This window comes from Phycomyces blakesleeanus, assembly GCF_001638985.1.
Source record: "Phycomyces blakesleeanus NRRL 1555(-) unplaced genomic scaffold PHYBLscaffold_3, whole genome shotgun sequence".
Classification (NCBI taxonomy): Eukaryota; Fungi; Mucoromycota; class Mucoromycetes; order Mucorales; family Phycomycetaceae; genus Phycomyces; species Phycomyces blakesleeanus.
In genome coordinates this window covers 1,760,036-1,774,043 of record NW_017265136.1, presented here as the reverse complement: position 1 = coordinate 1,774,043, position 14,008 = coordinate 1,760,036, and the positions used below count along the sequence as shown (strand labels likewise).

At 31.1% G+C, this 14,008-nt stretch overlaps 2 protein-coding genes across 2 annotated transcripts; one reads left to right on the top strand and one right to left on the bottom strand.

Moving 5' to 3' along the window:
* Positions 1 to 2,088: 2,088 nt before the first annotated feature.
* Positions 2,089 to 3,646, bottom strand: PHYBLDRAFT_18519 (hypothetical protein; the record flags this gene model as incomplete). The annotated part of the gene is made up of 2 exons (XM_018439045.1): positions 2,089 to 3,295; positions 3,444 to 3,646. 2 exons carry the CDS (start codon positions 3,644 to 3,646, stop codon positions 2,089 to 2,091), a joined length of 1,410 nt encoding a protein of 469 aa, XP_018296719.1.
* A 5,363-nt stretch (positions 3,647 to 9,009) lies between these two features.
* PHYBLDRAFT_107153 (hypothetical protein) lies at positions 9,010 to 9,562 on the top strand (the record flags this gene model as incomplete). The annotated part of the gene is made up of 4 exons (XM_018427981.1): positions 9,010 to 9,097; positions 9,173 to 9,221; positions 9,312 to 9,380; positions 9,451 to 9,562. Coding segments are annotated over 4 exons (318 nt in total), but the record flags the coding sequence as incomplete, so codon positions are not given.
* Between the last annotated feature and the right edge of the window lie 4,446 nt (positions 9,563 to 14,008).

Here is a 14,008-nt window from a genome sequence, read left to right as displayed (position 1 = left end):
AGGAAGACATATTTTTTCTTTTCTTTTCTATTTTATTTAATTAGTAGCATCCATTTTTTAAATTACAGTGTTAGGGACACGACATGTACTAATTAGGAAAAGGATAACTATTTATGGGACACGATGTTTTTGGTTTTAACGCCTCAAAAGTGTGGCTTGATGCCTAGACTCCAAAAGCTATATCTGGTACCTAGCTATGCCACACAACAATGGTTTTTAGCAATAAATCAGCCTACACAAGGTCTATATAGCTCTCTCGAGCTTTTTAAAATTTTTTATATATATACAGCAGCAGTAACAACAAGAACAAGAACCCTCCCTCTCTACCACCAATATTCTTAATATATTTGGAGAATATACACAATAGAAGCTACAATGATCTTTTTAAGAATAAAGATCTTTCCGAGCATCCTTCTTATACATTTAAAATCAACTACAGCCACAACTCTAGCTTTATTAATATACAATCTCGATAATGTGATTTCTAATGCTACGACTGGCTAAAAGAAAAAGAAAAGAAAAACAGTTACAACAAATAATAAATCTTGCCAAGACTTGGGTACATGCAGACAAGGAAAAAATATAATTAACTAGGAGATAAGGAAGAGGGGTATAAAGGCTTAATTAGTGAAGAAATATAATATAAGATAAAGCATAAAAAAGGAACTTTCCGAAACATAATCCTCACTACAACCTATATCAAACACACCTCTTCATTTTCTTTCTTTCATTCATTAATAGCTAGCGACACTCAAATTGTTATCTTATCTTACGGACTTTGTTATTACCCAACAAACTACCGATTGCTACTTTGTGCGAGGGTTTCTTGGTATCTCAACTATTGTCATTTAAAAAGCGAGCCATACGTTTGCCTGCTAAGAAAGCAATATAAGATATATTCTTATTGAATGTGTAAAAAGATTTTTATAATATCCACAAGATAAATGTGCATGTAAACATAATGTATATATAAGAATAGGTATATTTATATCTGTACCTGTGCTTATTCTATTACTTATAGTGTGAATAGGCCTTTAATAATTATTAGTATTAGTATTAGTATAATTAATAAATCATTTGACAGCATATAATCTGACAGGTTCTCGTTGGTTTGTAAATGATTAGTATTCTGCTTACTTTGGTATATGATACAAGAAGAGAAAGAGAGTATCACGTGTACCACAACCTTAATGTAATCTTATATTGTGCCAATAGATCTTTTGCGTTTATCGCTTAAGATATAGTTTTTTTTTAAAAATATATAAATATATATACAGATCTGTGTTCCTTTGTTGAGCCTAATTTCTTTTTTTTTATTCTTTAATAATTTCCGATCATAACTGTATGTACACATCCCAGCTTCTCAATACCTCTTCTTTTTCTTTTTCTTTTATAAGTAAAAATAGGAGTAGATGGAAGAAGAAGGCTGTGAGTTAAAATAGAGAAGTTTATGGTTTACAAGCCTGACTACCAAAAATAAAGTAAAAATAAAAACAAATTCCGTCTCTATAGAAACTAATTGATCTCCGCGCACTGAATCGAAAAAAAAGTGGGGACTGTAAGTCCGGGAAACGGGAACAGGTTTCCATGGAACTGAGTTGAACTAAGAAAAAAAGAATCCATAGCTGCAAGTGGCACCGGGGGTGTCCTTCCCGTTGTCACACTTTTTTTCTTCTTTTTTTATTTTTATTTTTTATTATCATTCAACCCAACTCAACACAAATTATACTCGTTCCAGACATAATTCCCAAAGAGTGTATATATGTGTATGAATTTATCAATGGTATATGTTTGTTTGTTTTTATGAATATTAAATATGTATATATATAATCGTGCTTTTAAGTCAATACAAAAAAAAAACAACAAAAATAACAATAGATATATGAATGTAAAAGAAATATCATACAAGTAATAAGAATATAAATGAGAATAAGAATAAGAATAAGAATACGAATAATAGCAATAATAGAAAGTAACAACGGGTTGAGAGATTAATAAAATAAAATAAAAAGAATTGCAAAAAGTAGAAATTTTCTTAATTATTGTTATTTTTTAAAGAATAATAAAACAAATAAAAAATAAAATGAATTAATGCTTTTCATCGAGTTTTACAGAAAGAGTATTCTCGGCTGAGCTTCCATCTTCAATGGTCTGAATCTTTCCACCCACAGACACCTCGGCATTGTGGCCGTCTGCGAGATTATCGATCTCCTCGACTGTCACTGTTGTTACGGTAGCGCAGACAACATAGGACAGCAGAAGGCCAACGCCGTTCAAAGCAAATACGACGTAGAGTTCGACATCGTAAGGGGTTTTGGTTGCGTCTACCTGAGAGGCAATGGCATTGGCAGCGTTCTGAATAGTTTTGTAAAATCCACCATAGCGAGCACAGCGTTCGCTGTCATTGGTCATTGTGCCGAGAAGCCAGTAGATGAAACCCTGGTAGATGGCATCGGCCAGACCAAAGAAGGCGTATTCGATGGCCATGCCAGCATAGCCAGAGTCATATACATCCATCTCCTGGAATCCAGGGGCGTGCACCGAGTCGCGGTCGAAGCGTCTTTGAATGAAGATACAGCCAGTCCAGAGAGCAACCAAAACAACGAATACGATGGTGTTTCCGATGTAAGCACGGCGGCGACGGTCACCAAGGAAACCCTGATCGAGGAGCCATCCAAAGAAGCCACCACCGATGATCTGGAAGAGCCAGTAGAGCAAATTGTTCAGACCACGGGCACGAAGGTTAAAGTATCCACCGCCGTTGTAGACCTGGAATTGGTATGTGTAGAACCAGTTGGAGCCAGCAAACAAAGGAATCAGAATCAGCATGCGCCAGTCCTTGAAGAGTTTGAAGACCTCAATGGCTTCACGGCGCCAGTTAGAGAACTTGTGTGAGGATACAGCTGTGCCATCTTTGCGGATAACCTTGCTTGCAGGCAAAAGTGCAATGGCCATCGAGGCACCGAATGCCATGACAACCATGAATGCAATGTAGGTCGAGTTGTTGACTGTGCCCTTTGCGTTGCTCCAGTCGTTACCGAGTGGAATTGCGGCACCAAGAGTGGCACCCAAGTTAAAAATCATCCAGAACATGGAGAATGCCTTTCCCTTGTCTTCTTCGGCAGGGTAAGACATCATGATACCTGCCTGAGCAGTCCATAAGAAACCAGCGCCAATACCAAGGATTGCACCTGTGGCAATGGTGAACTCGTCACTGGTCGAGAGATAGGATCCAACGTAGAGTACATAAGCCAAGGCAGCTGGAATGATGATGCGGTTTCCAAAGATATTATAACTGATAAAATATAATGTTTAAAGAAAATATTAGAATGATTGATTGGTTTATTGTCCATTGATTATTGACCAGTGGCCCATTGACGATTGGTTATTTATGAATTATCTATTTTAGTCTTAATTAAAGAGTTAAAAAAAAGCTAGCTTACGCTGGTGCACCAATAAGAGAGCAGACAGTAAAGGTAACAGATAGAGCAGTATTGGCGTTGTTAGCAGCGTCTGTAGAAGATCTTCCACCACCACCGATACCGTTTAGGGCATTGAACATTCCTGGGCAGCAGAAACAGATGAAGCCAACCAAGAAGATCTGGAAGTGTGGATCATTGTACCGAAAGGGTAATTTGAATCCCATTATGTTTAATTGTTTATATATAATTCGTGTTCTTTTATTTAAAGAAGAAGAAAAAGGCAGAAAAAGAAAAAGAAGAAGAAGAACAGAAAAATAGGAGAAGAAGAGAAGAAAGTTAAATAATTCAAAATAAAATAAAAAAAAGTAAATGTTCTTAATTTATATATACATATCCAAAACTTTATTCATTGGCCTGGGTTATATATATATATATTGTCCAGGGTCCAATTTTTTTTGACAGGTTCATTGGATTGGTACTTCTTGTCTATGGTTGTCCTACCAACCGACTTTTATTTTTATATTTATTTCATTACCAAATCATCCGACTCCCACGCTCTTCCACGCTCTTCCAAATATGTACTTTCCATAACATATACTTACAATTCATATTCACTTTTGAATTTCTACACGCTAATAGTAAAAGAAGTCTTTTTTCTTTTCTTTATATTTATTATCATTATCATTATAATCATCATGATGTTTAAATTCTTTATAGCGTTTATTATTTACTTCTTGTTTTTTACAATATCAGCATGTTCTTTAGTAGCCAAGGTAGGTCGAAAAAGAATGCATGTTTAATATATATATCATTATTCAGGTCATATTTATTTGTGATATCAGAAAAACAAAAAAAAAGAACCCTGTTTGAACCCTGAGAATTAAAACGCCCCTAATAACCTTTCTACCATACCTTCCCAGCTGACCTAAGAAATGGGAAATATACAAAAATGGAAATTGAAATGCAATGTAATATAATATAATACAATTTTATATCATATCATGTCATGTCATGACATGCAATGTAATGTGATATGCTGTGATGCCACGCCATGCTATATTATGTTATGCTATGTAGTTAGTATAATATTGTATATTACTCGATGGCTGAGGTTTTGTAGTAAGCGAAAATGGTTACTTTCTTGTGTCTCCCCGCATATTTTGAATAGCTGGAAGACAGCCCATTGGATCCAATAGTTGAACTCCGGGCTGGTTTTCCAAATAGAAATAGCAATATTCAAAAGAGATATTTGGCCGCAACCGTGGAGAGCTTTAATTGAATACCAATAAAAAGACAGTGGGGAATTAAGAAGACCAATTCTTTTTTTTTTATATTAGTATCTTGTTGTCTGCCCTTTTTTCATATAATTGTGTGTGTATTCTTTTAAAAATAAAAACCAAAGTACACTCCGCATAGGGCTGTCTTTTGGCGCTATAATTCCGTTGATTTATCTATTTACTTATTGATCATACTACTAAATAACCATGGTTGATCTCGTAAATTATAGCACTGAACTACTTTATCCTCCAGATACATCTTTTAGACACTTGTATCAAATTATGCCCAAAGTTTACTATACTCATTGTCGGGTGTATTCGGAAGACCGTAACACACCACTGGATTATTTTGTATATCTGTATGATTTTGTGGCGCCGATCAAGAAGGGTCGATATGGAGGGATGTGGGGAAAACAAATAAAGAAAAAAGTAAGCAACCAGAGTAAGAAAGAAAAAGAACAGGGCTACTATCGGAGCCACACGAACGCAAGGGTCCCCATTAAGCCCTGATCCAGCCAGCAGGTGAAAAGAAAGAGGGACAAAAAAGATTTTCTTGGTATTCTAATAAGTAAAACTTGTGATTATAGGTGCCGTTCCTTTTGTAACAGCATCACGACAAACAATCCTGTCTATTGGCTTATAACTATAAAGAATTCATTTCTAGCTATGTAATATATGTATGTGTCTATGCACTGCTTTTAATCTAACAAACAATCAAACATATATAGAGACAATAGGTGCTGGAGGTTCTTTTGACTTGTTATGCATAGTTAATATATTCATGAATTATATAAATTAATTATTATTATTATTACTTTGTATGTGGAATAAATATATATATATCTCGATAATTTCAATCCTTTTTTTTGTAAATTGTATGTATCTATTCACTGGTAATTAATTGTCTGTGTCTGTGTTTGTTTTGCTTACATATACAGCTGTGTCTTTCTATTATTAACCGGTTGAGGTGCCACAATTACATCAGCAAGATTAATTTAAATTCATATTTATATATATCTATATTCCAGGGTTCTTGCTTATCAAATACACTCCAAAAAAAAAGTAATAATATTATTACTTTTATCAAAAACAACAGCAGTTACTTTGCAGATAAAGGGTTTTAAAAATTAGATACTGATACGTGATAAGATAGCTTATGGCACATATCTTTTACTTCTATTAAAGAAATTGGTATAAATACCATCAATTCTCTTTAAGCTAGTGATAAGATTACACTTCTTTTACATTATTCTTATACCTTATAGCTGCATCGAAAAAATATATATGATTTTGTGCTGTGAGAATGGAGCACAAAAAAGTTTAATAGATTTAATAATAATAATAATTACAAGAATCCACGTTGATTATAATCCATTTTGTGTGCCATGGTATTGTAACACTAATGAAATCCCAACACATACACATCTTGTGCTTATCTATCTTTTATTAACTCAAACCCTTCACGACCAGTTTACATATCTGAATTACAATAATAAAAATACTAACAAGTCTACCGAACTGAACGGTCTTGTGTGCACAACCATGAGATAAACCACCCTGTACAGTTGGAACACAAACTGTTCAAACCATGGAGAACACATGTTGGAGTCTAGAAGCTGCTTACATCTTACCTTAGAATATATATTACACTGATAATTTTACTCATTGGTACGTTAAAAGCCTCTATAGAATAAGCAAATTATATACAATTAATGTTCCTTTTGAATACTCTACATATCCTGGTGCCAATATTATTATTCTTAGCATATGGTCTTTTTTTTTTAATTTCTCTCGGGTCCAAAGTGTTTTATTTAATATAGATATATATATACTGTATTTAATTTCTTAAAAACAGGATATATACTCTTTTGAATGAACTTTACCGAGACCAATAATACATCCTCTCGTCTTCACTATGAGTAGATGGACTAAATATTCCTTTCTCTCGTCGCTTTGTTTTGCTTTAATTTTGCTATAAAAGCTATTTTTTTCGATATTTAATGTCGATTATACTTCCGAGTAATTTAGGTTGTCGTTTCACTTTCCCATCTCTCATCCGTCCACCCTAAATAAAGTACGCAATAATCTGCCCTGAATTGTGTTTCCATATTCCTAGAATCAATAATGACACTGAGCTTATGTAGGTAGTAACAAATTGGATATACATATTTAAGAAAACTTCTATATACTCAAGCACTTTTACTCTAGACACATGCTTTTAGTGCCAAAACGAAAACAAGATTAATTGTCATTGTCATTTTCATTGGTGTTGACATTTGGAAATAATGGTTTATTGCACATTATTATAAGAAATATAGAAACAAAGCAAAGTCTACAAAACAAGGTGCTTTGGGAACTAATGTGGGCTGTCACACGACATGATTAAGAATTCTCCTTAACCATTTGTACAACCTGCCAAGTATTCGTTTCACAGTTGAAAGACATAATCACTACCATTTCCCTCTTTTTTTTTTGTTTTATCTTTATCTCTTTATCTCTTTATCTCTTTTTGTGTTTGTTTGTGTGTAGTGTTGTATGACATTTACCTTTCTTTCTTCTTCTTTCTCTATTCCTTTGTCCTAAGTTAGAGCCAACTTTTAGTCAATATTCAATACAAATAAACATGTATAATCAGGTTTTATACATATACTAGCATCTGTATTGGATTCCCATTTTTATTTATTTTATTCTTGGGGTATATTTTGAGTATGTTTCATCAGGCCAGCAGCATGTTCTGATACAAACAGGCATGCCCATCGCCTCTAAGTCTGCGTCTGTGTTTTATGGCGATGTCTTGTGCGTGAAAAGTAGTTCATTAGAAAAAAAAATTGCCAATTTTAAATATTCTCCTGGCCTATTTTCAGTGCCACACACACGCTATTTATTCAAGACCGATTAAAACCTCTCTCGATTACAATTATTGTTAGTCAAGACCACATCGATTGTCTATAGTATATCTACCTATGCTCTTTTTTTAAAAGAAACTAAACAAGAAATTGGAAAACTGCTATATTTCTGTTCAACATACTATTAAATAGTACTCAAGAGTAAAAATGAAATAATAAAAACAACAACAAAGATTGGCTTGTCCAAGATGGGTAGAATAAAAAAAGCCTTTTTTTTTGGGCTAGGAATTTCAGACAACACTCATCTGTGAGTCACAAACCTTTGATTTTTCTTTTATTTTGTACGACTCTTTGTAGTATATTTGGTCAAGCGAGTTTTCCTCACACTTGAAAGGTATATATATATATAATGAGCTTGAGATTAATACTTGGCGATAAAAATAATAGTTTATATCCAACAACACACTAGGGACTAGACACTGGATATTAGTAGACATTACAGCTACAAGGTGTCAAGTATATAGTGTAAAATGTATGGTGTATACGTACGTACAATAAAAAATACAAATAACTTCGTTTTAAAAAAATTAGATATATAAAAGCTAAAGAAAACCTTAAATGGTCTATGAACGAATGATTAGTGAAAATTTTCTTTTAGTAGAGCATGAATGACTTCATATATACGACAAAGTAGAACACCAACATTGGGCTCTTCCTTTTTAAAATACAAATGATATCCATGGTTACCAAAAAAAAAGAATCCTCCACCTTTTTTCTTTTGTTATTTGTTGCCAAGGTTCAATAAAGTTAGACCGAATGCTTACTCAAAAACAAGCAAGTAAATAAAAGAAAGAAAGAGGGATTACTTTGGGAGCCATGACGAAATATAAACTATAATAATAATAATAATAATTAATATAATAGATGAGCAATACTACTTACCCTTTGACATTCGCTATTTACTGCTCACTTCTTACTGCTTACTGAATAAAGTCTGTCAAACGTCAAAAAACAAAATCCCTCGTCCAAACCTCAAATGGAATATCTTACTTACGTTATTCTTTAACAAACTAAATTAAGCTAAAGCTAAAACTAAATCTAAGACTAAAACCAAAGCTAAACTATACGTCTGGTACGTAAAATAACAATCGAGACCTGTACTATTTTTTAAAATCATGTACACTAATAATAAATAAAAATAAAGAAAAATAAGACTAAAAAAATGTATAAAAACACCCAATTTTTTGTAGAGTTTTGAGAATCATCAACATCTTTTGTATCTTACATACAAACCTCTACAACCACTACTTTCAAATAACTTAACAAAACAAAACCAACCAACTATTACAAAAATGTAAGTATATCTTATTTTGAATAACTAGTTAATATGCCTTTTTTTATCAAATCTAATCATTATTTATTTTATTTTTACTTTTTTCAAAAAAAAAAAGGGGTCTCTTTGATTTCTTTGGTCAGCAGCACGAGCAAGTCAACAAGCACGATGAGAGCGAGCATAAGGGTTCCATTTCTCATGAAGTTATTGCAGGAGCAGGTGTGCATGGGATTATATATAATCTGTATTGGATAAAAACTAAATACATCATGATTTTCTTTTGATTTTTTAAAGCTGCATATGAAGCTGTCAAGGCTTACAATGATCATTGTGAAAAAGAAGGGTAAGTTAGTAGAATTATAAACATACATACAATTATTATTTGCTATTATTCGAACTTGTTTCTTATTATCTATTCTTTTTATGAAAATAGAAAGCCTCAAGATCACACCATAGCCAAGGAAATCCTTGCTGGTTTTGCTGCTGGTGCACTTGACAAACTGTAAGTTTCGTTATTATTTTAGTTGATTTATTAAATAATATATATATCTAATTTTTTTTTGGAATTATAGGATTGAAACAAAGGGTCTGGATTATCTCGACAGACAAAAGGCCAAGAAGGATGCCGAGTCTCAGGTCAAGCAGTACTATGATGAAGAGCAGCTTGCCGAGAAGAAAGTTTAAATGAATCCCATAATAATTCCTCTCTACATATATATCCTTCTTTCTTTCTTTATCCTGTTCAATACCTCACAATTTCTTTACTGTTCTTCAATATCTAACTATAGTGTTTTTATTCTATGCATGTTAGTTGTTGTTTTTCTTGTACACAATCTACTAGAGTAGTTTATATATGTGTATATATTTCTTTACTATACTATACTACTTTGATTATTTATTTTTCAAAATATATATATACCTACATATGTATGTATTGTGACTCTCTATACTATAAACATCTCTCTTTATATCTCTTTTTCTGTGTGTGTCAGTGTGTGTGTTTTATATAAGATAGAATATAATATATGTATATATGTGAATGTCTCGTATTTAAACCCTACAAAACGTACCTTGAGATAATCAATCGGTAAGTATAAAAACATATGATTATATAAGCATATATAAGCCCACACAAAAAATTGATAGGCTAAGCTTATTTTGATCTGTCCAGACCAAAATGCGATAAATCGGAAGTTTAGTTGAAAATATCGAAATATCATGAGATTTGTATATATTCTGGTCTCTAGGACTTTAATAAATCTGACCCTACCAACAACTTATACTAAAAAAAATATGGGGACTTGAATTATTGTTATATATCTAAGAGTAAGAGAGTAAGAAATAATTGTAAAAAGTATATATGTAGTCTTTTTGCCTCCCCCTTTTTGTTTGTTTGAAATCTGGACTACGGTAAGAAAAATGTATGTATATATAGAAGCTTTGATTTGGTGAAACAGGGCAACAGTAATAAAGAGAGGGCAAATTTGATCAATACAATAGATGTGAAAATAGCTGAGTGTTTAGGAAGGTTATTTTTTTTTGGGTTGACGTTTAGGATTTGGTTTCCATGATCCCCAGCTTTTATATATATATAGAACACTTGGTTTGATAAATCATAGTTCCACATAATGGTCATAAAATAAGGATCAATAGACATGCAAAATGTCTTTATTTGTCCAAATCTGTGTCTTATTTTTTTCGTATTCTTCTTGTTGTTCTTTGGATCATAAAACTCAAATACACCCAAGCAAATCATAAAAAAAGAATAATAGAAATTATAATAGTAGTATTAGTGTTAATATAATAATCAAAGCATTCATATATTATAGCCTGGGAAAAAAATCGAAAATCAAAAATCTTAGATCAAAAATCAGAGATCAAAGATCAAGAAATAAAAAAAATTAAAAAAAAAAAAAAAAAAAACTTCAGAAAAAAAAAATGATGGATCAAGAAATTCAAAACTTCAAAAATTCAAAAATTCAAAAATTCAAAAAGCATTTGATATGTTATAGAGCTTATCTAGAATAATTTCTGTATCTAAGAATAGCCAATAACTTATATTAATATTTACTCCTTTTTTCTTCCTTTATTTCTTTATTTCTACTATTCATTTTCCTTTCTTTGTTGTATATTGATTTTAATAAGTGTTTAACTACAAACCAAAGTAAACATTTATTGCTAAAAACAAAACAAAAAGGCGAAAAAGTAAATATATATATAGTAAAAAACGCAAGTACTTTCGCCTTTTATGTTTATGCTGTTCCTATTCTGTACATACACACATATTGATCTTTTACCATTTTTAATTCTCAAATATATATATATAAAGAGTAATAAGAAAGCAAAGCCACATGATATAATATTTTATGATACGATGGAAGATAAAGGTATACGAAAATAGCAGCTAATTCTTGTTAGGATACATTCACTATACATTCATAGGCACATATATACATGTATATCATATTAACTTCAATGGGATATATATATAGAGAGAGATGGAGACTATTATTATTTCATTACTTCAAATAACAGCTAAAAGTCACATCAGGAATACTTTAAATATATTAGCGTGTTGTAAAGCCTTGTAAGCGAACTGTAATTTCAATAATACAAAAAAATACCGTGAGTAACCTTATTGAAAGAATCGGGAAGAAAAATGTGTACGTGTGTGTGTGTTTGTACGTGGTCTTGTGTATTACTATAGTGATCAAAGTTTGCTGTTAATGTCCCCCTGTAAATTCGAGCGTTATTGTTATTATTATTGTTATTAAAATATTAATAAGAATTATATTGGAAAGCACGAAGCCATGTATGATAGACAAGGAAGTCAGTAATAAATAATAATAAGAATACTCAAAAGGATATTTTATCTGTAAAGATATATACAAGTATCATAAATCATAAGCAATCCATTCAAAGTCTTGATTATCATTATCATTATTAATGTCTATACTGTAGCCAGTAGTCAGATATCTGTACAAATAGCTAATAGTTTTTATATTTAAAACAAAATTGATGGTTGTCATGGTAAATGTGTTGTCATGGTGATTATGTTGCTATGATAAATTTGTTGCATGGTAATGCAATTTAAAAAGTATAGGTATGAATCTTAGACCTGGAATTACTTTATTAATGTTATTTCTATCTGAATATTTCTGACTACATACAAACAATAACCGTAAAGGTCTATCATAATTATTGTTAGTATTTGTTGTCAGAGCTTTGATGAAGAGTATATAGATATACATTCTGGAATGGAAGCATATCATTTTTTTTCCCTAGGAAATATACGTATATATAATAGATATAGATGGATCGATATATAGATAAGTAGATAGATTGGTACAGATTACAGATAGGTAAAATAATGTATCTATTAAACTAACAATAAAAACAACGATACTAAAACGTTTTTTTATTGTAAAATATACCTTTTTTATTTTATTTTTTGGATATTTGAAACATATGACCTTTTTTTTCTTTGATTTATAAACATCTTTGAAAATAAAATAAGGAAAAACAAAGATAAAAAGGTTATATTATATATGTATATATAAATATATTCATATCTTACAGTCCCTGCAGGGATTATTCTATTCCAAAACAATTATTATAATAAGTAAAATAAATAAAGTACTTGTCGGCTGAATTCTTATTCTCATCTTATTTTATTGGCGCGTAAAAAGAAAAAGTATTATTACTATTAATATTGTGAATAGAAAACAAAGAATATATATATATATTCTTTTTTTATATTGAATTCAAATTATTATGTTGCGAACATCTTATTTAATACTTCGCGCCAAAAAAAAAGATATTTAAGTTCAAATTATCACTCAAAGCATTTCAAAGGGTAATAACAATAAACCAATCTTTGCTTATTACTATTATATTATATATATATAATCATACAATTATAAAAGAAAAATAGAAGAAAAGACCATGAAAACAGAGAGAAAAAGAGGGAAAGTGAGAAGGAGGGAGAAAGAAAGAGAGAGAAAAGGATAAACTGACTTTATTTTCTTTGTACGAGACTGTAAAAAAAATACCTACTGGATAATTTTATTTGATATTCCAAGACTTGCCCAGATCTTACTGAAAAGATAGATCGAGAATGATAATGATATACATAGTTTTTGTAGAAAATGGTTTAATTTTTTGCGTATAAAGGGCAAATGTTTTTTATTTTCCTTTATTTGAAAATAGTATATAATGTAAGAAGAGATAATGAGTAAATGATGATAATAAAGAAGTCTCGAATTCTGCAGTATAAAAAATAAAATAAAAAGAAGTTTAGATACAAGTTACCACGGTGACCAATTTGGCTCGTAGTTCGGCATTTAATTTTTTATTTCTTTTTCTGAAATTGAATTTCCGAAAATTCAGTTCGACCCGGGGGAGGGAAGGGAAAAAATAAATAAATAAAGAGGGGAGTGGGGAGTGGGGAGTGGGGGGTTGAAGAATAGAAAAGATATAAAAATATATATAGTTTGTGTGTAGTGTAACCAACGTTTTTCTTTTGGTTTCTCTCTCTCTCTCTCTTTATTATAGCTGTAGTTTAATATTTCTCCATTTAGTTAATTGTCCTGACTGAAGAGAATTTTTACTTATAAAATTTTCTGCCTTAATGCTGTTAGTCTATTGTAGGATATATCTTTGTTTTTGCTTTGCTTTGCTTTGATATTGTCTAATTACTTCATCATCATCGTCTTACTATTGTTAATATTACTATAATACATTCAAAAGAGCAATTCAGAACTGCGGATAGTACAAACAGGTAATAATAATAATATAAAATAAGCTTATCAATAGATTTACTAGTTTTAAAAAAATTGTAATTATAGAAAAAGACAATAAACAGAAATAAAGCCACAAAAAATAGAGCACCAAATGTAATTTACCTTTTTTTTCTGTCCAACGCTGCAAGAGTCAATTAGTTGAGAACAATGGACTTATTGTTACCCACTTTAGGTACTTGATATTTTATCTATATATTTATTTAATTATCCACACGTATACGTCCGCGCACTTGTATAAAGATTGGCAAGCTGTTGGTATATTATAATAGCTCAAAGTCAATATATATGTATAAAGAGAGAAATAAAGTCAATGAACCAGGCTCTAGCT